Source organism: Cervus elaphus, chromosome 4 (assembly GCF_910594005.1).
Source record: "Cervus elaphus chromosome 4, mCerEla1.1, whole genome shotgun sequence".
Lineage (NCBI taxonomy): Eukaryota > Metazoa > Chordata > Mammalia > Artiodactyla > Cervidae > Cervus > Cervus elaphus.
This window is the reverse complement of record NC_057818.1, coordinates 54,498,920-54,525,301: the sequence shown is the minus strand read 5'-3', so window position 1 is coordinate 54,525,301 and position 26,382 is coordinate 54,498,920. Positions and strand designations below refer to the sequence as shown.

The 26,382-nt window shown below is 54.1% G+C and overlaps 1 protein-coding gene and 1 non-coding gene across 3 annotated transcripts in view; one reads left to right on the top strand and one right to left on the bottom strand.

Annotated features, from left to right (window-relative positions):
• Positions 1-6,671: 6,671 nt before the first annotated feature.
• Positions 6,672-26,382, bottom strand: part of ARHGAP35 (Rho GTPase activating protein 35) — a 113,866-nt gene continuing 94,155 nt past the window's right edge. For both annotated transcript variants that reach the window (XM_043899586.1, XM_043899585.1), the window contains 4 exons: positions 20,140-20,217; positions 18,517-18,648; positions 11,720-11,825; positions 6,672-11,121 (listed from right to left, as the gene is read on the bottom strand). In XM_043899586.1, the coding sequence (XP_043755521.1) occupies positions 10,764-11,121; positions 11,720-11,825; positions 18,517-18,648; positions 20,140-20,217 (674 nt within the window). In that variant the 3' untranslated portion in view covers positions 6,672-10,763. The remainder of the gene's footprint in view (positions 11,122-11,719; positions 11,826-18,516; positions 18,649-20,139; positions 20,218-26,382) is intronic.
• Positions 26,225-26,331, top strand: LOC122693033. Its single transcript, XR_006340831.1, has one exon. It is a non-coding gene; the product is annotated as a U6 spliceosomal RNA (small nuclear RNA).

Sequence of the window (26,382 nt, the reverse complement as noted above, 5' to 3'; positions counted from 1 at the left end):
CAGAGGACATCCAGGCCTGCCTGTCACCTGTCCCGGTGCCAAAAGTCTCCAGGAACAGAGAGAGATGTTCCTTACAGCACAGTTCACAGCGGGAGGGTCAGCACCGCTGGGCTGGTCCCCTGCCCACCCCCACAAGTGACACTGGGCGAGACCCCGGGCCCAGGTGGAGGCTACAGAACTAAATGAGTGGCAAGGAGCAAACGAGGCAGTGTGCTCCCTGGGGGGCGGGCAGAGCTGGGGATGGTGGGCCTGTGGTCCTGCCACCAGGGAGGGAGGTGTGGGGACGCTCACGGAGGTGGGCTGACTGCTCTTCCTGCCCAGGGGCTGCTCCTGCCAGAGACAAAGGGACTCTATCCCCACGACTGACCCTGCAGAGTCCCCCTGGAGGAGGGGCAAGAAGCTGAGCATTGGCTGTGGAGACAGCAGGGTGAAGGTGGGGCAATGACAGGACACGGCTGCAATCATTGTTATTAGTTTTGGCTGCCCCAGGCAACATGTGGGACCTTAGTTCCTGGCTAGGGATCCACAGTAGAAATGTGGAGTCTTAACCACTGAACTGTCAGGGAAGTCCCTGCGATTATTTAATATGCTTGCTCCTTGTCCTGCCTTACTTCCCAATCACCCACTTGGGCATCTCTGACTTTATTCCAGCCCCAAGCTGCCCTTCAAGTTCATAGCATAATGCTGATGACCGCAATGATAATAATAGGATCATGGGGAAGAGTTGTAGGGGGTTGAATATTGCCTCTTCTCCGACCCCAAGAGATATATGTCCGTGTCCTAACCCTGGGACTTGTGAATGCAAAAGAGTCTTTGCAGGTGTAATTAAGGGCTCTCGAGATGAGATCATCCTGGATTATTTGGACAGGCCCTAACTCTAGCGACAAGTGTCTTTATAAGAGACAGAAGAGGAGGGAATTCCCTGGTGGTCCAGTGGTTGGGACTCCCTTGCTTTTCGTTGCCGAGGGCTGGCTTGGGTTCGATTCCTGGTTCAGGAACTAAGATCCAGCAAGCCACGACGCGGCCAAAAAAAAAAAAAAGAGAAGAGGCGATGCACAGGAAAAATACAAGTACACAGGGAGAAAGAAGAGGAGGCCCTGTGAAGACAGAGGCCGAGACTGGAGGGATGCCAAAGAACATGTGGAGCCACCAGACCCTGGGAGACGAGAGGAACAGCTCTTCTCTAGAGCCTTCAGAGGAGCAGGGCCCTGCTGACACCCTGATTTGGGGCGTGAAAGAATAAATTTCTGCTGCCAGTCCATCTGTGGCCATTTGTTACAGCAGCACAAAAAGAGCCATGGGCTTTGGGGTTCAGATCCTGGCTCCCACTTACTAGCTTGCGCTGTTGGACATCCCTTTCATGCCTCAGTTTCCTCATCTGGAACGTGGGGACGATGATAATACCTGCTTCATAGAATATGTGTGAAAATTGAGTTGGTACATGAAAGAGGATTAAAAAAGGGCATGATACTTTGTAAGTATCCAAAAATGGTTAGCTTTTTTTTTTTTTTTTACACTGCAGGGCTTGCAGGATCTTAGTTCCCTGATCAGGGATTGAACTCTGGTCCCCTGAAGTGAAAGCATGGAGTCCTAATCACTGGACCATCAGGGAAGACCCCGTGAGCCTTTATGAATTGCTTTGTCTTCCTGACATTTATGGCAACTGTGTGCTGTTTAATCCCCACCTTGGAGGCAGAGTTCCTGTGAGCAGTATCTCTGGAATCCCCAATTGCTTCTCCCTCTTCCTCAGCTCCTGCAAATCGGACCCAGTGGCTCCCCCAGTGACCTCAGGACAAACTTGGAGCTTATCTCACCCCATGAGACTGTGTGGCCTGGCCCTCTGAGTAACTGAATAAATGGATGGAGGGATGGTTGCGTGAAATGCCAGGAAGAGTAGCTCATCCCCTGCTTCTCAGCCTGCTCCCGGGACACTTCCAGCCCCGTTCTCAGTTCAGTTCAGTCGGTCGTGTCTCACCCTCCTTTGAATAACGTCACCCCCTGGACTTCCAACACTTCCCAGGCCAGACCATGGCTGGGCAGGGCGGCGCTCTGCTGACCCCTGGTGGCCGCATGGAGTAACACGCCGCCTTCCCACTTCTGGGCAGTTGCTTGGAGCTGGCGAGAGCGTAGTGCATGCTCCGTGCTGGCTGCAGCTTCTGAAACAGACACTGATTAATAGACTTTGTGTCAGCCCTGGGGTCCTCTCACCTCCTGGGGCAATCTTGAGCAGACTGTGCCATCTTGTCGCCCTGACTTTCAAGATACTCGGATCTCTTCTTTCCACTTTCACTGTCCTAGCTTTGTTCTCATCCACATCACTTTTCTCTGCACTCCAGGCTGTCTTATCGATTTCTCCTCTTGACTCAAGCTTCACAGCACTGTTACTGAATCTGTTTCTTTTTGCCTTAAGAAAGGTGTTTTTTTTTTTTTTTTTTGCCGCACTGCCTGTGGCACTTTCCCAACCAGGGATTGAACCTATGCCTCCTGCATTAGAAGGGCAGAATCTTAACCACTGGACTACCAGGGAAGTCCTGTTTTTTGCTTTTTTTTTTTTTTTACTTAAAATTTTGATCATCATGGATTTTGGGAGACTGACTTTGACTTTTTATTTATTTATTTTTTTACTTTGATTTTTTTTTTTTTACTTTGATTTTTTAAAACATGAATTGAAATAATTTTTTAGCTTGATCTCTGATCCCTTGTCCCTTTAGGTTTTGTATCTGAGGCAAATGCCTGATAGCTCATCCTGGTCACGTCCCCAGGGAGGTCTTCCTGACCATCCCAAATAACAGCTCTGCTCCCCCACATTGAAATCCTCCTTGATATCTTATACGTGCCGGACATTAAGGCATACATTCATTTCTTGGGCTGTTTTCTGTGTCTGTTCTACTAGGGGTATCTGATCTGGGATCTCCCAGCTTTGTCCCTGGGGGACTGGCACAGAGGAAATACTCAGGAAACGTGTGTTAAATGGGTGAATACAACTTAAAGGAGTAACAGACAGAAAAATGCTGTTGAAGAGAACGCTTTTTTCTTTGAAAGCAAAGGAGTTCATCTTGGTCTAGGGGGGAGGGGTGACTTTCCCAAGCAAGAGTCCAGGGAACTGAAATCTAAAGATTAAGGAGGGAGTTAGCAAGGAAGGGTGGACAGAGTGTCTAGAGGGAAGAGCACATGCAAAAGGCCTGCGGTAGGCAGGCCCTTGAGGAGTCAGAAGGCTGGACTGCAGGGTGCAAGGTGAGCCTCCCTGGGAGGCGAGGGAGGGCCCTCCCAGGACCTGCTGAAGGGTTGGCTTCTGACGGTGATGGGGAGCCCCAGAAGGTGTCAAGAGAGGGGTGACAGGTTCAGATCTGTTTTGAAAAGCTCTTGGCTGCCACAGAGAGATGGAAGGGAGGGGGTGAGGCTGGAGGCTAGGAGACCAGGGAGGAGGTCAAGGAGGGGGCTGGTGAAATTCAATCAGGGTGGTGGCAGGAAATGAGGAGGCAGGTGGTAGGACGAGAGCCACGTGGAAGGTGAAACAGAACTTGGAGATGGGGCAGCTTGATGGGAGAAAGTAATACCCTGTGGAGGTCTCCAGGGTCTCTGGCTTGTAGGGGAGAGGGAGCGGGGATGAACAGGTTTGGAGAAAGGGATTGGGAGTCTGGCTGTGGTTACGTCACACCAGAGTCAGCAAGCAGAGCGTCACAGGAAGTGGGCAGGAATGTGGTCCTCAGAGCAGAGGTTTGTTTGCATTGGAGTTGGCTGATGCTGAAGAATCGCTGCTTTAGAACTGTGGTGTTGGAGAAGACTCGAGAGTCCCTTGGACTGCAAGGAGATCAAACTGGTCCATCCTAAAAGAGATCAGTCCTGAATATTCATTGGAAGGACTGATGCCGAAGCTGAAGCTACAATACTTTGGCCACCTGATGCGAAGAGCCAACTCATAGGAAAAGACTTTGATGCTGGGAAAGATTGAAGGCAGGAGAAGGGGATGACAGAGGATGAGATGGTTGGACGGCATCACCGACTCGATGGACATGCGTTTGAGCAAGCTCTGGAAGATGGTGAAGGACAGGGAGGCCTGGTGTGTTGCAGTCCCTGGGGTCGCAGAGTTGGACACGACTGAATGACTGAACACCACCACCACCACGTGGGAGAGGCTGGCTTATCAACAGAGACCAAGGGCAAGGCTTCCCAGGTGGCACCAGTGGTAAAGAATCTGCCTGCCAACGCAGGAGACCTGGGTTCTATCCCTTGGTTTGGAAGATATTGCAGAGGAGGAAATGGCAACCCATTCCAGTACTCTTGCCTGAAAAATCCCATGGACAGAGGCTGGCGGGCTACATACAGTCCCACGGGGTCACAGAGTCAGACACGAATGAGTACACACAAGCCTAAGCAAGGCAGGGTTGAAACTGACCGTTGAGTCCTGCAGCTGAAGTCCTGCTATATCTGAGGCACCTGCTTGATGCTGAGACATACGGGGAAGCCACAGTCCCTGCCCCCCAAAGCTCTCCACTTTGGGTGGATGGTGGCTGAGAGGTGTTAAATATGCAAATCCATGGCACTTGAACATGAAAAACTAGACACAAAGACAGGCTTATGATGTCAGTGCACATATTGAGTGCCAACTGTATACAGTGGAAACTTGTTTTAAAAAAGCAAATGCTGGGACCACGCTTCCACTGCAGGGGATACAGGTTCAAACCCCAGTGGGGGAGCCAAAATCTCACTTGCTGTCTGGTGTGGCCAAAAAAATAAAGAACAAACGTTGAAGACTTTCTGGGAGTCATATAAATCCCCATTGCAGGTCAGTAGTTGTTGGGTGAATCAATGGGTAAAAGGGCCTGGGAAGAATTTCTAGAGGAGGACTGGCTTTGAAGGACAGGTGAGGATGTGATGGGCAGTGCTGAGATTTGGGGGCGTGAGGAATAGAAGGCATTTCAGGCAGAGGAAACAGTGCAAACAGAGCCTTGGAAGTCAGAAGCAACCAAGTGCATTGGGAGAATGGGAATGACTCAGACAGAAGCTGGAGTCTGACTGGAGGACAGGGAGAGGAGGGTGGGCTGGGACCAGCAGGAGGGGCCCCTGGCTGGCCCGCGCTCAGGTGTCTGCTGGCTCCTGCTGACTGGCAGCGTGGGGCCGGAGTGCAGGGGCAGTTGTGATCCAGGACCGTGCCTGTCTCAGGAAGGGGAGGGGGCGAGGCATCTCACAGGGTGACTAGTCCCCACTACTGCCGTAGATAACGCAAAGCCAGGTCTTCTGGGATAACTTCTTGGTTCAAAGACTGAGGGCTGGGAGGCCATTTAAGGTGTGGGAGTGTCCATCGGAGGTCAGGGGAGCCAGAATTAGGACCTGGGCCAGAATGGAGGTGGTGGCTGAAGGTGGCATCTGGGAGGTGACCGAGAGGGCCGTGGAATAAGAAGGGGCGAGGAGGGGACAGCATGGGGCAGAGCAAGCCCAAGTGGCTGAGGCATCTCTGAGGTGCTGTCCTGAGAGGTTAACTCCCCTGGGTCACCTGGCAGTAAACCCTGGATCCCACCCCAGAGCCACCAGCGTGGCCTTGGCGCAGACGGCAGGGAAGGGCTTCAGCTGCAGACGCTGCTGTCCGGCCTGCTGGGTGCCCCGGTGGCCACAGGGCTCTGTGGGTGGTGACGACCTAGAAAAAACTGCGGGAGCAACCTGGGGCAAGAGGACCTGGGGAAGGCAGACCCCTCAGCTTGCGCTCAAGTCATGTCCGGCTCTTTATGATCCCACAGACTGGGGCCCACCAGGCTCCTCCGTCCATGGATTCTCCAGGCAAGAATACTAGAGTACGCTGCCATTCCCTTCTCCAGGGAATCTTCAAGACTCAGGGAAGGCAACTTCTTTACCGATGTGCCACGAGGGAAGCCCGGATCACTCTGCTGGAAAGGAAAGGCAAGGGCTGGGGGGGCTCCCAGCAGCAGTCCTGGGGATGGAGGGGGCAGGTGCCTGCAGTTCACCTGGGCCCTGGCTCTGCTGGAGATGCCTTCTCCCCGGGGCGCTGGAGGAACCCTCTTGCCCCGTGGTCAGAGGCCCCCCCGCGCTCCTCCTGATGGGCCAAGGCTGCAGCCAGTGTCCCTACGGGGCCTGCCCGTGGGGCGTGCGCCCAGGGGCCGGGGAGGGGCCGCCTTCATCTCTCTCTCCGGTTTGTTTTTTTACAAGATTGATTTATTAACTATGATACATATCACGTAAGGCCTTTTCAGTTTTGTACACCATTCCCATTGAGACAAGTACAATACTTTGTAGCAAATACATGATTTTAAAAAACAGAACCAGATGGAGAACACCTCAGCCAGAGATGCTCAGCCTCTGTTGATGGCTGACCATGCACTAATCAGGATGGAGCCTCAAAAAACCCACGATGTGTTTAAAAAAAAAAAAAGTCTGGAAATTAAGCAAACATTCCTAACACCAACTAGAGGATGTCCTGGTTAAAGCCCCTAAAACACAAAGAAATAATTGTTATACTTTCTTTACATACAGTTCTCCACTTTTGCTGCGAAACAGAATTTTGGGCACACAGCCAGACTACTAACACATTTCAATACCATTAATGTCCCCACCCCCCACCCTCAGGAAACTCAAAATATTTGTTAATCCAACATATATAAAGATCATTTAACATGTGAAAATACAAGTACCAGAAAAATAAGCTGGCAGCAGCACTATTCCAAATTTTCAAACAAGTTTTATTCCCATACAATTCAGACTTTTTTTTTTTTAATGTACACAGGGAACATGATTCTTCTTAATGCAAACAATAATTTACGCCCTGTCTTGACTACACTGAGGTGTAACATCACTGCTGTTGGAGCTGGCCGAGGCGGGCCCTTGGGCAGGAGGCGCAGGCAGTCACCTCGGAGCCTCGAGGAGTCTGCAGCCAGCAGCCGGTGGAAAGACAGGACAGTGTTGCAGGCCCCTCCCCTCCCCAGGCCTTCTGCCGTGGGATCACCATCTGCTGTGGGATCACCAGCAGATCTGACCTAGGTTTCCGGCACACACGACTCAGTCGTCCTTTCACCTAAGCATGAATGCGCGGCTTGAACCTGCCAAGCAACAGGAGGGCAAGACCTCCATCCACCATCTGTGGGAACTGGAGGCCCTGGGGGCAAGCGCCGTGGCTGTCCCCAGTGGCCAGCCCAAGTCCCTGGAGCCTCCTCCTCCTGGGAAGGCAGCCACTGACACCTGAGAGCCCCCAAGCAGTGTGGATCTCCTTGAAGGAGGGGACAGGGGAGGGCACGGGTGGAGAGGGGCTCGGATCACAAGTGCTGCAGCGAACTGGTTTGACCTCCTGGCCTGGGGGCAGGCAGCCCACCAGGGCCGCCTCCTCCACAGGAAAAACCGAGGTGAAGGGATGAGAGGAGGCGTGCTCTCCAGCCCCTTCTGGCCAGTGTGCTGCTCCGAGGTCACCCTCTGCCCACCCTGGCCAAGACACAGCCTGCTAGGAGAACCTCACCTACAGCACACATTCAGGCTGAAGGAAAACATGGGAAACAGCATTTTAGCATTCCTCCTCGAAAGGTCAAGTGTTGGGAAGAACTCAACAGAATGCAGGGACAAATGCACTGTGATACCCACATGCAACACAGCCAAGAACTGAGGGCAAACTCACAAGCCACGGCCCTAACCTTGGACCACTTCCTTTCATGAAGCCTCCCTCCAGAGCCAGCCTAACACGTAGTCAGGGCTGTTTACTTCTGGCCTTGGGGTCTGCACCTTCGGGGATCTAAAGAACACTGGACGGGGAAGAGCTTCCAGGCGCCCTTATTTCACTGCGGGGCAGGGAACAAATCCCGTACCCCCACCGACAGGCTTTCCCATTTTGGCCGAGGCTAATTAACACACCTGCCCCTCCCTCAATTCCTAGAGTTGTGGTGCCGCTCACAAGAGAACGACCTGTGAAGGAACTTTGTAGAGCTTACCACACTAGATGAATGGGTGGGGTGGGCAGAATTCCAGTTAAGGTCAGCCTGCCCCCGCACACACCCACTCTCCTTCATGGGTCCCCCTCCAAGTGCCCATTTGGTCCAAATACCGACCACTCCCCGCCCAACTAGCACTGCTGCCAGTGGGAATGCCAACTCGGAACGACCGAGAATGTCCTCCAAGCCCAAGCCAGCCTGAGAAGCAGAAAACGAGAAGTTAAGGGTTAGCAGAGGAAACAGACAGGAACCCCTGGAACTTCTGTCCACCTGTGGCTCTTTGGGGAATGAGCCAGTCCCCTACCTCCGGTTAAAGCCCTGGCAGGATTCCGGGGGGGCAGGCCTGAGGGGCCCCTGCAGCCGCCCGGGCCGTGGGACTGGAGGTGACCCGTGGAGACGGGGAAGCCTGGTCTCCGCTACTCCCACAAGGGTTAAGGGTGCACAGCACAGGTGTCCACCCCTTACTGCGCCCTTTCTTCTTCCAGAAAAGTCACCTACCACGTACAGAACTGCAGCCTCAGGGAGGGGGTGGCATGGGGAGGCAGGACAGCCAGGGGCTTGTGAAGCTCCTGGTGCCGGGCCAAGGCTGCAGGTGGCGGTGTGGCCCAGGGCGCCAACACAGAGGGGGCAGCGCAGGCTGGGCAGTGGGAGGGAAGCAGGCCTCTTCTGCTTTAGCTGACACATGGGACGGTGGCCCAGGCCACTCTCACAGCTTCCCTTCCACCCCCACCCAATACCTTGACGGGCTGCCTGGGAATAAGCGAGCATGACCTAGGAAAAGGCTGAGATTAGTCAATGGAGTAATTTGTGCACCTGCCTGGGACTCAGCATGGGGGCAGCTACGGGGCTAGAGAAGCAGGAGTCTGCCGACCTCAAGTCAAAACTAAGCAACACCCCCCTCCAGCCAAGCCCTGACTGAGAAAGCATCAGACACAGATCCGCCAGAAGAGAAGGGGTCTGGCCTCCGACATCGACGTCAGACGTGCATGTACCTTAGGTTTTCTGACTTGTGTCCTTAAGGAGGCGGTAAAACGCGCAGAGAACATGTATTTTTTCCAAGCACCTTATTTTGCTGTACAAGAACTAGAAGAGACAGTGCGACATCCAGCTTATCCAGAGGAAGAGTCGGTGAGCACAGGGCCTGGCCCGCCCTCCAACAGCCAGCGGGAAGCGTCTGGGGCCAGGGGTGGGCGAGACTGTTCTGAGGCATCTCTTTGTCATGCTGCCTTGGCGGAGGCAACCCAGAGCGGCCTCGAACATACCACAGGTGCTGCTTCTTAAAGTGCAAAGAGACCCGGAGGACTGTGCGGCGGGCGGGCCTCCACCCCACGCCCCCACGCCCCCACGCCCAGGGTACCTTGGCCAGGCTTCTCCGCTGAGGAGGCCACGGCCCAGCCACGGGATGGGGGCAGCCGTATCTGTAGCAGCCTTAGCAGGGTCGCTGTTGGGGGTGGGGTGGGGCAGAGGGTGCATGATAAAGAGGGTTCTTCCAGGGGACAGTGGAAAGGCCAGGAAGGCCGGGGGAGGCCATGGAGGATGGTGACGGGCAGGCCCACCGCCTCGTCCTGACTGACCGCCTCTGTACCGGCAGCTCCTCTGGGCGCTGACGGCCCGGGAGCAGGAAGGCCGGCCCTGCACGGCACCGGCAACCATCACACCCTGGGAGTCCCCTGACACGGCAAAACTTCCCACGGACAGCCCCGCTGGCCCAGGAGGAAAATGATTCTACTTCAACACCAAACACACGGAACCAACCCCCACGTGCCCGCGGGCAGCTCCCGCCGCCCCGCCCCCTCCCCGCGCGCACAGGGCGGGGTGCGCCCACAGCGCCACAGCGCTCCAAGGCAGAGGGGCCGGCGGCCCCCAGCTCTTCCTGCCGAGGGCTCGAACCATACACTTGGGGCAGGGGTGGAGGATCTAGTGACAGGAGGTAAGTGGGACCCCAACAGGCTCTCAGGCTGCCACCCCGGAGCACCCGTCTTGCTGTCGGTCGCAAAGACAAGGGTCGCCCTCCACTTATGTGCCTCTTGGCAGAGGTGGGGAGAGCTTCATGTTGAGGTCTGTAGTTTTCTTCCTGTAGTTTTTCTTCCTTTTCAAAAATTATTGGTGGAGGGATGCCTTTCCATTTTTCTTCCAGTGTTCTTTTGTTTTAAAGGGATGGATCCCCAAAGCCTGTGAAGTGGGGCAGGGTGCATGGGGGCGGACGCTGCCCACGCTCCCTTGGTCCAGGCAGAGCTGCCCTCCCCCTGTCCTGACCTGCTGGGCCAACACCCTCAGATGGGACTGTACCTCAGAGTGGCAGAGCCGGCCTACATGTTCCCAAGGAGGCTGCGGGACAGGCCGCACCCCCCAAGGGTGGGGTGCAGACCGCAGGTGGGGAGCGCTGGGCGCAGCAGAGGGACGTGTCCTCGTGAGGGGCTGCTGGCCCTGCCCTGGGGCAGCTGGACTTCAGGATCTCCTCTTCCCGGCCAGTGCCAGGCTCTGCCCAGCAGGCGGAGGCCCCAAGGCTGGTGTGCACAGATGGCGGGGAGGGGTCCAGGGAGCAGTGAGGGTGTGGAGGGCCCGCCTGCCTCGTTCAGTCCTGAAAAGGGTCCACGTTACAGGGCAGGGCTCCCGCCATGGCCTGCGGCCAACCCCAGGTCTGCAGCGCTGGGCTCAGGGCACCAGCCGGCCCAGCCTGCGCCTTCTGTTGGCAGCTGCTAGCGCTGCGGGCTGGGGAAGGCATGAGGAGAGGGGACCCTCCCTGCCCTGCCCCAGCAGGCCTGGTTCTGTTCAAGGCCCAGTGCCACCCCGTCAAGAGAGATGACCTTGTCTCCTTCAGCCCGAGGCCTCGGGGGCTCACAGCGTGTGTTCGGCTTGAAGTTGGGAGGGGAGCAGCGGCTGCATTGGGGACTGGGGGGTGGGCGGAGGTGACTGGGGCGGCGACGGCTGACTTGTGACGGGCGTGGAGGTGAGGAAGGGCACGGTGGAGGCCAGGGCAGAGGGGGAGCTGGGCGCGGCACCAGGGGGCTCGCTGATGGGCCGGTTGTGGAAGAAGAAGGGGCACTGCTGGATGAAGAGCTCGATGATTGTCTGGTAGGTGCGCGTGGCTGTGAGGGCGTCCATGGTGCTGAAGTCCGGCCTCATCAAGGTGGGCCAGAAGCAGATGGACAGGTTCTCACTGGTCATGAGGTTCACCTTGTTGTTGTGGCTGACTCTGTGGGCGACACCAGACTCGAGGTCAGAGCTCCGGCCACCTGTGCTCACGGTCACCACCTCCCCAGCTGCTCTCCTGCCCCCACCCCATCCTGCAAGCTGAGAATTGCAGAGGCCACAGGTCTGGGAGTCAAGGCCCGAGCTCCCCTGGCCCCGTCCTCTGAGGCCCCCGAAGTGGGGGACACTGCCCTGGCTGAGCAGAAAGGCAGCGTGTCTGTCCTACACCAGGGTTCACATATCACCACTCTGACGAGAGAGGAACAGGTCTGGCTGGAAAACAACCCTACTCTGGGAGAAAAGGCAGGAACGGACCGCGGCTCCCTGCACGTGCTTCCCTGGCTCCTGTTCGCTGTTTCCCACAGGACACCTGTCTGGGCCCAGCGTGTGGTCATGCCCGTCAGGGGGCACGGGTCCTGGAGAGCGCGCTGCGGGCTGTGCGGGTCTCTCTCAGACAGAAGCAGGACAGAGCCTGAGGAGGAGGAGGGGCCAGCACCCGACAAGCGGAGGACAGAGCCCCGCTCCGCTTCCTCCTGCAGCCACTGGCCCTGACTGGAGGGTTTCCAAGGAGGGGAAGACAAACAGCAAGCCCTGCAACATACTTGTTCAGGTGAGAGATGACATATTTGAAGACTTCATGGTTCTCTTTTGGAAACTTCTTGAGTACCTCCTTCAGGGCGTGTAACTTCTGCTCCCGGTCATTGATTTCTGAGGAAAGAGAAAACCAAGACCACGGCTGGTGGGCCTGGGGCTCAGATTAGCTACTGGTCCTGGGCAGCGGGGAAGAGGCCATGCACTGTGCCTGCTCTGAGGGCAGCCCAACCCCATCCTCTCCCCACAAGCTGTGCCCAGGGCGGGCCCACCTGGCAGTGGCGTGGGGCCAGGCCCGGGCCCACCTCCACATCCCCGGCCCCTGCTCCTCAAGGTGGGCACTGTACGCCCAGGGCCGGGCCCACCTCCGCATCCCCGGCCCCTGCTCCTGAAGGGGGGCACTGTATGCCCAGGGCTTCCTGGCCCCCATGATCCAGAGACTTTTCCATGAAGGGCACCATTCTTTGCTCATCCGGTTGCCCCTGGAGACGGGCATCCCAATGCAGAGCGCCTGCTGCTTCCTGAGCAGACGGGTGAGCACCGCCGCCTATCCGCGCCAACAGTCTTGGGAGGGAGGGAGTCACGAGACCGGGGCTCTGTCCTTTCCCTAGAGTCAGAGACCCTCCACGCATCTGCCCTTTGGAAGAGCTGATGGAAACGGTGAGGAATTCTTACAGAGTTCATCAAAAGGACTACGTGTCCCTTTCCCCCACTGCCGCTCATAGCTTGCCCATCGTGGAATCCTAGTGTCCTGAGACGGAAAAGTTAGCCCAAATGAAACGCTTCATTCAAGCCAGGCCTGCTTCAGCGAGTCCTCACGATCCTAGGAGGCTGAGGCTCTTACCACCTCAGTTCCGGGATAAGGAATCTGACGCTCAGAGAGGTGGCAGCAATCAGCCTTTTGGTCTGGGAATCAGACCCTGCCCAAATGGCTGCAGAGTCTGGGTGGGGACTACTGTGCTTCCCAGGGTCCTGGCACCCCCTTCCTGAGTGGACCTGGCCTGCCCTGGAGGCGAGAGTCGGTCTGGGCTAGCAAGACGAGAATGGTCTGGGGCTGACCTGGTTGCGATCTGAGTGCGGCCACTTGTCAGAGCTGAGGCCCATCTCTAGGCCCCCAGGGCTCGTGAAGCTCACAGGAGGACCCCGTGAAGAGACAGAGCAGGTGGGTGGGGGGACAAGGCGTTCATTAAAAATACAGTGGTGCCTAACTGCTTTGCAGCACAGGCTCCTGTGGGTGGATGAACGCTCCGGATCCTCTACCACAGATAAACCATGTACAGGTCTGCCTACATCCCTGGAGCTTCCCAGACTCTCCAAACCCATGTGTTCTTCAGGAAACCTGTGGCCTCCTAGTTAAGGACTCCTGTACAAAATGACATGCCCCAGAGGCTCACTGTCTAGGCAGGTGGGTATGAGGAGCCTCCAGCTAGACTAGGAAAGACAGACGGAACATCAACGGTGGCGGGAGCAGTGGGAGGAAGGGTCATGCGGTCTGGATCCTGTCTGTAACACCACCAGCTGTGAGATGTTGGGGACGTGACTCTGAGCAGCCGTCTTCTCGTCTGTAAGAGGCTCAGGACAACGCCTCCTTCACTTGGCGACACCACAGTCTGACATGCAGTGCTCACAGCCAGACACACACTCAGCACCTGGGAGCAAGGCTGAGACTCGGAACCAGTGAAGAGGAGGCTGCAAAGACGGCCAGGACGGAGCTACTGAGAACAGGAAACCGGCAAATGTTTAGACTTGAGAGCGTGGCTTGATAAAAACAGTGTTTTAGTAACCTAAAACCCACAGGAACTAATTATGTGCTGCCATTATCAGCTTCGTTTCTCTGAACCCAAATTTATTTTAAGGGCTCAACGTCAAGGGCACACTTTTTTTTGTCTGGCCTTGAGTTTCAAAACCCTTCACTGTTAAGTTTCAATAAAAAGCAAAGCAGCGAACTGCTCAGGGTGAGAGCGGGGCTGGGAGGATAACAACTGTCCTGGAGAACATGAGAAGCATGCGCATGGCGCGGAGTCTCACTTAATAAACCAACTGTGCCCTCTTCCAGATGCGAGCTTGGCATGGGCCTCTCCTAGGTGCCTGCATGACAAAAACACAGCTGTGTTTGTTTTAATCAAGCACTTGAGCAGCAGCACCTTCATGTAAGAGCCCGGCCTCACCCGTCCTTCCTGCTGGAAGCAGGAAACGGGGCCAATAATGTCACTGCCTGCCCGGGATGTCCCTCTCCTTCCTATCCACTGGGCAACAGGACGGCTGCCCCTTCTCTCTCTTCCTCGCAGGGGTGGGGGAAGTGGAGATTACAGCGCCTGCTTGAATGGAAATTCGAGGACCACCCTCAGGCATGCCAGCCTCCCTTCGCCTCCTGGCGCAGTGCCTCAGCAAGGTGCCTGAGCAGGACCCAGATGGCCGCGCGCCCTGGGAGTGTGGAGACAAACCGTCTCACTCTCCCTGCTGGCCGCGCGGGCAGGTGCTCTGAGAGCCGGGGAGCACCGAGACCCTGGCAGGAGGCAGGCAGGACAGCAAGGGGAGCAACGGGAGGCCTCCCAGCGCAGGGCCGGACCCCGTGTCTGCCCCGCGGAACACGGCCACCTCGAGGACAGCCTTCTGCCCTGTCCTGACTTGACTTCCGGCGTGCAAGCAAAGCCCTGCAGTGCTGGGGACCCGCTGTGGGCTCCACCGGGCAGTCTTTTCACGGCAGTCCCAACACCAGTGGTGTGCCGCCCAAGGGCTGGAATGTCGGTGGGGCAATGTTCCATGGGTGCTCTCTGGGAAACCCCCACCCAAGGGGAGGTGGCGCCGGTGTGTCCCACACGCCGCCTGAGAAAGCCCACCCAAGAGGTAACAGCCAGGCCACGGGGCTGGTGAGGGGGAAGGGGGGGCACCCAGTTCCATCTCCAAGTTCAGCACCCCTGCTCTGATCACCTGCCTGCCGCCAGGCTCTGAGCCCCTGCCAACTTCAACAATCCTCTTCGAAAGGGGTGAGGCGCTCTGCAGGGCTCAGGCCTCCTCAGCTCACATACTGTAGTTTTGAAATTAGGTGTCTATCAACTGAGACGGCATCAGGAGAGGCGTTCTGAGGTCAGCTGAATCAAGACGAAGTCTGGACAGAGACCAGGCAACGTGGAACTCAGGCCCCAATAACTCAGGAGGAAGAGGAGGACAGAGCCAGGGGCCACACCCTTCGCGGTGTACAGAAAAACCCAGGCTCCAAGAAATCAGAGTAGTAGGTCCAAGGTCACACGAACTGGCGTCAGGGGCCCAATCCCGGACACTGTTGGCGCCCTGGCCGTGTCACCCCACCGCCACCTCTGGCTCTCAGCCAGGCTCCGGGCTGGAATCTCAGCTCAGTCCTCGAGGAAAACCCCTGATGGAGTCTGACCACCTGGCACATCCACACCATCAAGAAGGCAAACCAGCGGCTCGGGTCCCCCTTCCGTGACACACGCTGGCACCCACGGCACCAAACCACTCTGAGGCTGAATTCTCACTCTGCGAGGCCCAGAATGGAAGCGTCAGGCTGCCTTTCTCCTGGAGGTGTGACCTTGCCTGCCCAACGGTATCTGACCCATCAGACGAGGGCAGGGTCTGCACATGTGTCTGCCCACTGCCACCTGGCCCTGCCCCACACAAGGCCTGGCACACGCTAGGGGCAAGAGCGCCCCAAGCTCTTAAGCCGCTATCTGGACAGACAAGCGGAAGCAGGGCCCTCCAAGGCAGCACAAGAACACCGGCCCGACGAGCAGCCAGGCTGATCCAACCAGCGACCGTGCAAGTCAGGCGTTTATGAAACTCCAGCCCTCAGCTGTTCGTCTGCAGCTGGAAAGGGCAAGACGATACGCCGGCATCTGGAACCCTCTGGAGTCATATATTTTGACCATCTCTTTTTTTTTTCCCTTGGTGGACTCTAAGTTCCCTGAGCAGGGATCACACCCGGGCCCTTGGCAGAGGCGTGGAGTCCTAACCATTGGACCGCTAGAGAGCCCCCATCCCTTGGACAATCCAATGAAGAATACTGGTCTCCACAGGCTATAATGTGCACACAGAACTCACAAGCAGTTATGCGGGATAATGAGGCCCGGAGGGCAAGGATCCTTAAGCTCAGAGCCTTTTGGCCTGAGACAGAGTCAGCACGAGGGTCTCTGCCAGCACAGAAGACAGAGGACAGGGGGTGTGGGGACTGGCAGGACTGGAGGGATTCCAGACACGGGACAGGAGTGTGGGGTGGTCAAGAGACGAAAAGGCGAGACTGTGGGGCAGGAATAAGTGATACTGTTTCTTGAAGGCTGGGCTGAACTGTGAGGACAAGATAGAATGGAGAATTCAAGGCCCCTCTTACTGTCTCCTGAAATCTTGGTCCTCTCTGAAGTCAAGCTCAGCGGCTATTTCTTCCACTATGGCCCAATCCCTCTCTCCCTCCTCTTTGCACTTTCTGCCCTTCCAGCTTGGCTTGCTTCTCGCCATCTGGCAGAGAACTTAAATGAGCACTGGGGAGGCAGGAAAAATGTCTTGGCACAGAAGGTCACGCCCGGCTTGCCACTCCCTGGCAGTGCAAGCTGTGGCTGCTATTCACTTCTCAATCTCCCACATGGCATCTTGTATGTGGCAAGAAGATAACTGGTGAATAATTACAGAAGTCTCGTATTTGTAGCCACAATTTCAGCGATGTTCACGCTGCTGTGAAATTCTGGAGTGTACAAAACAATCTGATAGTGACCTTGATATTTGCCGTGATCGTCTCCAAGCCCTGAACACACACGGACGCGACAGCGCTGAGGTAGGAAGTGGAAAGGCCTGGTCAAGTTGATGTTGCCATGGAAACCCAGCCAGGCTGAGCTGAGCTACTCTGGGGCCTGAGAATCTTTGTTCCCTTGTGTCCCTCACCACAAACTCCAGCACGGCCCGGTCGGGGTTAAGCTCTGACACACACAGCCCCACTGCTCACTCAACTCTGGCTGTGAGGTGCCATGTTAGTGAGAGACGCGCCTCTCTACCAGGCTCAAGATAACCGAGCTCCAGCTGACTAGCGTGGGGCACAGGAAACACACAATGGGAAGAGGAAGCGGAAAATCTCCACCCTCTTCCAGGCTGCATGAGCAGCAAGCAGCTCGCTTCCTCAGAGTGGATGCCGGCGGAAGCTGCTGGAGGAAGGCAGCTGATTCCCCATCAGTGACACCTTCCTCTCCTGCCCCCTGTGACCCTCCAAAAACAAAAAGATGCCATGTCAGCAATTCCCGCACAAACAATGGAATTCTTTCTGCGGGGTGCTAGGATGCCACGGGCCTCTAGATGGCGCCAAGTCAAGACAAACCCTACTGGCAACCTCCAGGCTCCCGGGAAGCTGGGTGCCAGCTAATACCTTCTCTTCCTACCTGCAGCCCAGAGAGGCTTGGCCGAGGGGCAGAGAGAGCTGGCTCCGGACCGAGGCCTCCCATGCGTCTCACATCCGAGCCAGCCCGGAGCGTGCTAGAGGAGTGAGTGCTGGGAGGACCTTCATCTCTGGAAGGCAAGACCAGAGCAGAAGCTAGCACTTGTCTCCACGCCGTAACTCATCTGAGAGACCCAGCCTCCCGTCCTGAGCAGGCCAAGGGACATCGTGACTGTTCTGCCAGGGCTTCTGCCCATCCCTGTGGACCTGCATAAGTGGCTGTGAAGGATTTGAAGCAGCTGAGAATGGCGTGCATAAACTATGAAGACACTGGAAACAAACATCATGGGAGAGGCAGATCACAGCACAGTGACGCTGGGGCCCGCAGCCCTGCCAACAGTCAGATTCTGACGGGGACCCCTCCCACAGTTCAGGGCTGGGCTTCCATCAGCACCGCCAAGAGTCTACGACCCATGACTTGAAGACCTGCAAATCTGTGGCCTCCCCCCAGGTTTTGTCCACACCATCAGCTTTGTGAGTAGACCGTGTGTGCTCAGAGCTCCGTCTCTGGACCTGGGCAGCAGCAGGGTGAGACTAAGGTCCTGGGGTCTGAGCAACACAGCCCCCTCCTGGGCTGCACAGCAGCAGCTGCCTCGGCTAAAAAAGTCTGGAATTTTCAGTCCATGAAAAAGCTCTGAGACGTCAGGCCCCCTGCAGCACTACATCAAGTCCAGGGAAGGATGCCCACGGGCAGGGTTCCCACAGTGGGAGAGGCCCCCAGAGAGAGGCCGGCTAGGGCAGAAAGAGTCCTTGGAGCCGGCAGGCTGGTGTGCCACGACCACTGAAAGCAGAGGTGCTCCTCTGCAGCCCGGAGCGGCCACTGCAGCTGTCCCCGTCCCTCCAGAGGCTCTCTGGCCCAGACCACGTGTGCATTTCCTTTCAGGAGAGCTGGGAGGAGACGGAGTGAGGAGGGGAGAGGCCAGTACAGCCTTCCACCAAAGAGGTCCGTGACTCAGCCATGCCTCCAGGCCTCTCCAAGTCTCATTTCATAAACGCAAGCAGGGATGGCAACCTAGGACACTCAGGGCCAGGAAGGTTCCACTGTGAACAAGCAAAGGAGCGAGGCTTTTCCCCAAGTCTGTCATCAAAACCAGGCTCTCAACCACGGAGCTTCCAGGCAGCTTGCAGCTTTCTTGACAGGACGAAGCACCTCTGTCAAGGCTGGGGTCTGATTTGAGCCCCTCTGGCACCATCTTGCTGGTTCTCTTTCCTATCTATGTCCTTCAGCCTCAGTTCCAGGAGTCAGAGTGTCAGCTCTCTGAGGGCGGGACCTGTTCTTGTGTTGCTGCACCGCCCCCCCCCCCCCCACTTGCCCAACAGAGTGGGCCTGGGGTGCCGCCAGGGGCCCACCTGCGGCGGGCAGAGGGTACTCACTGTGGGCCTCCACCAGGTCGATCTGCATGTTGTACGGGACCAGGGGGTCTGGCAGTTCTGAGAAAAAGCTCTTCATGGCCCCCGCCACGGTATTCACTGTGAAGTCCTTCTCTGCCAAATCCAGGTTGTGATCTGAAAGGAAGTTGGGAGAGTGAGGCCAGGACAATCGAGGCTGTGCCAAAGCAAGGAACACTTGGCGCTGGGAACAAGCAAGAGAAACTTGGAGAACCAGGGGTGCTGCCGGGGGCCAGCCTGGAGCCTGGGCAGGGACTCAGGGTCATCACAGACTGGACAGAAGGTGGTACCCCTGGGTGCTGCTAAAAAAAAAAAAAAAAGGTTCTGAGACTCACAGACATGATGACACCCAACCTGCCCAGATCAGTCTCTGGGCAGAGAAGCTATACCCCCGTTCTGTGGCACGGATCCCCTCTTGTCTGCCCTGGACATGCTGCTACCTTCCACCTGGGGAGACAGGAGCAGGCTTCCCCCTAAGCCGAATCACTTTTCCTGGAAGGTTACAGAAATGCTACCAGCAACCCTGGCTGCTATCTCCACCCTGCTCCTTGTGGTGGTCAGGCAACCAGACTTACTTTCCTCCTGCTGGTTCCTTCCAGCTTATGATACCACCAACTCGTCTCTAATTTTTCTTTCCATACTTTACTGCATTTCTGATTTATAACAAATCATCTACTGATAGATCTCGACTGTTTCCGCTTGGGAGTATATCCTGGGTTGCAGATCCTGGCATATACACAAGTGTCTAATCTAGTGTGGCTCTGCCCTCATCCTGACCTTGTGCTTCCGATCCTTCAAGACTCACACGTTTCCATTCCCACCTCTGGCTAGTGGAGACTGTGGAGCTGTGTGCTGGGGGTGGGGGGCGATGCCTGCTCCCACCACGCACTGGGTAGTGGCTTGGGCATGCAGGCTTGCACAGGCCGCCTGGCTGGGTCTCCCGAGGCCCGGTCACATGCTAAGTTGGACCCCACTTTGATCTGCTTACCTTCCTTTCTAGCCAGTGGCATCTGTCAAGTTTTACTCTTTGGCTCCTTTGTGTCTGACACTGGTGGGTGTGACCTCTCCTCCCAGTGTGTTCAGCCCTAACTGAACTGGGTTAGGGTGGAAAGGATGTGGCCATGTGGCCCTCAGCCTCTCCGATCTGACCTAGCTTAGGAGGCAGAGCGTTCAGCTTTGGGAGCCCCGGGCCCAAGGTTCAGCGCATCACAAGATGCTCCCCTTGCTTTGCCTCTCTCCTGCAGGACTCTGTGGGGAGGGCAGTTACGGCTGAGAGGCCCTGCCAACACCACAGGACTGTCATCTCAGCCCAACCTTGAGTCATGTGCCCGCCGTGACCTCTGCATGGCCCAGCCCGAGGGAAGCGAGGCCTGGGTCTCGGTGAATGAGGCCCGTGCCGGGGGCTGCAACAGTGCCTGTGGATGGTGGAGAGGGGAGCAGCCTGGCTGAAGCAGGTTTGCGGGGCGGATGCTTCTGTTTGCTGACAGGGGCCAAACACTCTCTCCTCTTCAGCCACCCAGCCAGCACCTTGGCTTTGGGGCTGTGTGGCATGAGCACCCCGGGGGGCTCCACCGGCAGTGGGTCTGCCTTGACTGGCTGTGGCCTTACCTTGATCAAACTGTCTCTGCAGACTCTCCATCTCTGACTTGTTACCGCTGACCCGGTAGATACCTTCAGTGCTCAGCCCTGCGGAGAAACAGGCAGGAGCCTTAGAAGCACAAGTGGAAAGCAGAGCAGGAGGGGGATGGGCTTGAGGGGAGAAGCAGGGGGTCCACGAGGCCCCCCTGGGGCGAGGAACGGGGTGTGGGCACTCATCTTGCCTCGGCCCACTCCTGCCCTTTTCCTTTCTCACTTTAAAGTTTACAAATATTTGTTTTGTAAAAACTAAAATAATACGAAACACATCAGACAAAGGTAACTTCTGTCCACATTTTGATATTTACCTTGGAATTTTAATAGAGATAATATTAATAATATTAACCCACCCTTTTCACTTACAAACTATTTTGTGAACCTGACCATTAAATATTCTTTTATAACATAATTTTAAAGATAACACAGTATACAATAACTTAAAAATCATCTACTGTTAATCCTTTAGGTTTTTCCAGAAGTCCAGTGTGTATTTCTTACTTTGTGAATTTTCTATTCATGTTTTTGTTCATTTTCAAACGGAGTGGTTCTCCTCATTTTGTACTTAATATTAAGGAATTACGTTACTGTTCTTTATCTTTACATTTTTTCCCCCTTTCATTACCTGTCTTCAAATTTTGTGTATTGAATTTTTCTTTGACGTACATAATTAAGAAATGTTAGGTTTTCAAGACCTAATAAGACCTTCTTTATGATGTCTTCATTTGCTGTTATGGTTAAAGTGGGTTTTCCTGTTCCTTCTGGAACTTACTTGGTGTGCAGAGTTAAGTAAGGAAAAAAAACAACAAAAACAGTAAAATTCAACTAAATAACAATGTGGGAGGAGATAAAGTTTCAAGGCAGAGTGGATTCCCCCGACCCCTCGGCACAGGAAGAACTGTGCGGCTTGCAGTGACTCCAGGCGCTATCGGTCAACTTGGCTCTCCCTCTCTCCAGGAAGGAAAGTCCACTCTGCACCCCTGAGACTATGGTCTAAAGGACAATGAAGTCTAAAGGACAGTGGTCAAACCAGCCTGGGGTCCTTTCTGGAGATCATGGTTTTGAGCGACCCTGACAAGCTGGCGGAGCACTGCGGAAGCATCCGGAGCCAGGGCCGCAGCCAGAAGGCAGTGCGGGCAGGGCAGAGCGGACCAGGCCCTGGTTATCACTCTAACTGACACCTCTAGATAGGCACGCGTTGGGCGAGATAAAAGCAGTCAGTTTCTGGGGTCCTAGATTGGTAGCAGGTGAACTCTGTAGATCATCAAAACAAAAGTCATCATTCCTTGGCCTAAAAGCAGTTAACTGCACATGGGCCCTTTTACCCCAGAGACAAGGGCATTAACGGACCGGCCTCAAGGACACCCTACCGGGCAACGACTGGCTACCAAGAAGCCCCATCACTGCACACCTCCCGCCGGGAGTTAACATTTCCAGCGTGGCTGCCATGCAGTGCGCTGGGCTACACGCTCCCCGCATCCACCACTCATTTAATGATGATGCCATCGAATCCTGAACCCTTGATCGCGGGAGCTACTGGATGAAGAGAGAACACAGATGAGAGAAGTGGGATTCGGAAAGGGGGAGCCCTTGCCCTAAACTGCACAGCTGGTAAGAGGTGGCAGCGTGGTCTCAGTTCGGGGCCCCCACACTACTCAGAAGGGGAGTGCTGTTTATCCACCATCAGGCTGGCACCCAGGCCACAGGCCCCTCTGCCCCCACCCCCAGAGAAACACCACATCTCCATGAAGCCCACAGGCCCTCAGGATTCTGGGCAGCTTTTGAGATGGTCCATCCCCTCTAGAAGTCAGAGGTCAGCATGGCCCCTGCTCACCATCCACCGTTAGTAATTCTACACTAATTCTCTTTCCTCAGTGACTTTTCTACACTATTCTCAGACACTTAAAACTTTCTACCTATTGCAAATCTCAGGTAACACACATCACATGCTTCAACATGAAATCATCCACATTTTGACAAGCCCTGGATATATGTCAACAGATTCAAATCTTCATCTTCTAGGTTGAAAAGAAATCACTACACTTCTCTCTTTATCTGAATATCAGCCCCTCTTGAATACAAAGAAAACGGTACAGACATGGGAGCTTCAAAAGTCCTGACGGACATGTCCACAGTGCCCGAGCCCCAGCATGGAGAGGAGCTCTCTGAATGGCAGAGATAAGATCCTGACAGCCTCAGTCCATTTACAATCTTCTGGCAACCTGTGCACAGGAATCCTCGGCATTGTCTCCTAATGGCCACTTGCCCGGTATCACAGGGCTGAAAACACACTGCAAATTAGCTATCTGGAAACCATTAGAGGTGCGGGCCTGCTGAAACGTCACTGGATGGATGATGAGAAAAATGGAAGCACCTGAAAACGCAGGGCCAGCTCCTCAGCACCAGCTAATTACCACCTTAGTATCTCCTGTAATCTGGACGCATGCTTCTATTACGAAATCCCACTTTAAAACAGCAATTCTGCCACTGACCTACACAACAACGTGGCATAATTGAGGAAAGGTATCATTTGCTTGGCCAGAACAACTTTTCGCAGCTATTCATTAGACATCAATAAAATAAAAACAGAAAGCTTAGAGCAGACGGCTAACCACAGGATGCTAGTGAGACAGAGGGCTAGTGACACAGCTGAGAACCTGGAGGCCGGGCAGAGTGAGGAGGGCAGCTCGCCGAGGAGCCCGAGACCAGAGCAGGAGAAGGGCCAGGGCCTGGAGCAGACCCCCACACAGAGATGCTGGGTCCCAAGCAGCGTGCATCCCGGGACCCAGAGACCCGCCCATAAATGCTCCGGGGCTGACTCTGGCTCACACCTGCCGGCAGAGAGCAGTACCTCCTTGCATTGCCATAGGTCTGTTCCATGGCCAGAGGTCCAACTGAGAAAGCTTCAGCCGTAAGCTCTGAAGCATCTCTATATACCAGACATCTCCAAAGACCCAATATCTCAGGAACAGGCCCTGCTTCTTTCTTCTTCTTCTTTTTTTACTGAGTTCCACTGGTTTCTTTAGGAATCTTTTAATCTTGTGTGAATAAAAGAAGATAAAACTCAGAACCACCAAGGTTGCTGTCTTCAAAAATCTAACAATTTCCATGAAGAACAGTCTTGTTCTAATGATTCTAGAGAACAGAGCTACGACTAGAATGGGAATGACAGGAAAGCAAATAGTCTCTCAACACATAATCTTAGCTACAGCTGTCACTCATTATGAAGGGCCAGAGCTTTTGAACTCCCTTCTCACTGGACAGCCATCTGTTTGGGATGCTGCTTTTTTTTAGAAAGGTTACTACCTGGTCTGAGAAGACAGTTAATAACGACCAACCATTTACTCAATGCGTACTGTATGTGAGGCACGCAATGCTGAGTCCTACCATGCCCTTCTACACCAGTTCTCACAATACCCCTTCAGAGAGATTATTACTAATCTCATTTTACAGATGAGAATGCAGAGGCTAAGAGGTAAAGTAATACTCGAAAGGTCAGAGAGCTAGTGAACTGCAATCTGAAGACCACCTGCTTCCGGAGCCTGAGTTTTTTTACTGCGGTGTTTTAAATCACGCACTTTCAAACTTGAGCATGCAGCAGAATCAGGGCTCGTTATCATCTAGATTACAAGGCTGCTGCACCTGTAGGATTTCGGATTCTGCTGGCTGGGGGCAGGACCCAGAACCTGCACTGCAGACACGTCCCCAGGTGCTGCTGCTGGTCAGGGAATCGTGCTCTGAGGACCCCTGTCGCTCTACCAGATGGGACAGGCCTCCAAGTCCTCCCGACTCTTAAAAAAATCTATGATTCAATAATATTTGGGGAGGGGGGGCAGCATACACAAGGAAAAATAAATACCAGAGACTTTAGGAATGAAGCATTTCCAAAAAGTATAATTGGCGCCTTTTATTCATAACCAAGGTTTTTATACATTATTAAACCACGGCCACATATGATTTTTCAAAGGAATATTAAAAAATCAGAGACAAAAAAAGCAAAGAGGCCTTTTTCTTTCAATATTTACTGAGCACTCAATCTGGCAGATGAGTTCATTTACAGAGCTGCAAGCCGTGGTCCTCCTCAAAAGTATTTCACTGACCAAAGGCTAGTTCAGTTCAGTTCAGTCGCTCAGTCGTGTCCAACTCTTTGTGACTCCATGGACTCCTGCTCACTAGGCTTCCCTGTCCATCACCAACTCCTGGAGCCTACTCAAACTCATGTCTGAGTCGGTGATGGCACACAACCTTTTAGAGGACCCACCAATGGCAGCCGTGAGGCGTTCCCCCCGGGGCTAAGAACTGGCCTTTTACTCCTGACCTCCCTATCCCGGTGGCTGAGGTGCCTGTGGCACTTGGCACGCTAGGAGCACCAGGAAAATGGACAAGGGACTCGCAAGAGCTTGGAAACGGAGGGGGAGACTCCACCCTCTGTCCCGGTATGTGTCCCATCTCCTGAGACAACTCTCCACTCCTGGATCCCAAGTACCTCTGCTCAGCACCGGCGCTCTGGGCCTCAAGTCTTGCTGTACTCCCCCCCCCCAGCTAGGCTTTCAGCCCTGCTCACACACCCCAGGACTCAGTTCCTCCTGAGTTTCCTTTCTAGCAACAAATCAATACTTCCTCCAAGACAAGCTCTGACTTGTTTATTTTTCACTTTCTATATTTAGATATAAAACTCAGCACTTTAGTCCTTAAAAAAAAAATTAATCGGTGTTGCCAATGCTCTAAAATACCCCACAGCAGACAGGCTTTAACTACTAGACGACAAGTCTAGTAGTTAAAGGAAATGCGGCTAATAGACCATTCTCCTTTTCTTTCACTTGTCCAAGAGGTAAGCCTAGGGCAGGCTAAGTTTCAAGGCCAGAGGGCTGCTGAGAACTCAGGGAACCCCCTCGAGCATCAAGTCCAAATTGTCTTGAAGAGGGCTGACCTCTCTAACAGAGTAAGAAGCCCCCACTCTGGGTCAAATGCCAACAGCATCTCTACAGCCTATCTCCTTTTGAGGCTCCCACTGCAGCACCCCCCACGATGGAGGGTGCGGCTGAGCATCTCGGTTGGAAGCCACTAACTAGCGGTGAGACCCTGGGTGACTGTGTTTCCTTCATCTTCTCTGCACTGTACAGGTGAGTGTAATGAAGTCTTGGCACAGGGCTAAGGCAGGAGCTAAGGTCCTAATGATCTAAGTGGTGGACGACACCTGAGGTGTGCCATTGGGGAGATCCCGGATGCTGACTCTTAACTTCTGCTCCTCTGAGTCTATGATGGATTAACCTCACCTTCGGAGACAACTGTAAGGAATAAATGAGATAACTTACGTAAAGCCCACTGTATAACGCCTGCCTTTTTTTTCTTTACGTTTTAAGAAGCTGCAACAGCAGCACCTGTCTGCAGACATGGCCTGCTCTGAGGACTCAGCCGAAACAGGCCAGTTGGCAGACAGATATTAAAAACATGCATTAGCTTCTTTTTTACTTCAAATATTTTTCCTTTAAATATTTAAATAGAATTTTTTTAATAGCACAAAGTTACACTAGTTTCACCATATATTACAATTTTTTTTAGTAGAGAAATTAAGATTTTAGTTGAAGTTTCAACATCTAGTATTTTTTATTAATCATCTATTTTATACATAGTTGTATACATGTCAGTCCCAATCTCCCAGTTCATCCCAGGCCCTCTTCCCCCTTGGTATCCATACATTTGTTCTTTACATCTGTGCCTCTGTTTCTACTTTGCAAATAGGTTCATCCGTACCATTTTTCTAGATTCAACATATATGCATTAATACACGATATTTGTTTTTGTCTTTCTGATTTACTTCATTCTGTGTAACAGTCTCTACGCATGTGATCTCAGTTTTGATCCTGGCTCTCTCATAGCTGCTGGGTGACTGGGGAAAACCATTCAACCTCTCTAAGCCTCGGGTTCCTCATCAAAAATGGGGCTGTTTACGAATGACTATTGAGATGTTATGCATACTCAGATTACAGGTATGAAGAGCAAGTAACACAAATGGCCGGCACACTGAAATAATGACGATGATAATAAAACAATAAAAATAGTGCTTGCTTCGGCAGCACATATACTAAAATTGGAAAGATACAGAGAAGATTAGCATGGCCCCTGCGCAAGGATGACACACAAATTCGTGAAGCGTTCCATATTTTTAGGGAGGTGGGAGGGGGGATCGGGATGGGGAATACGTGTAACTCCAAGGCT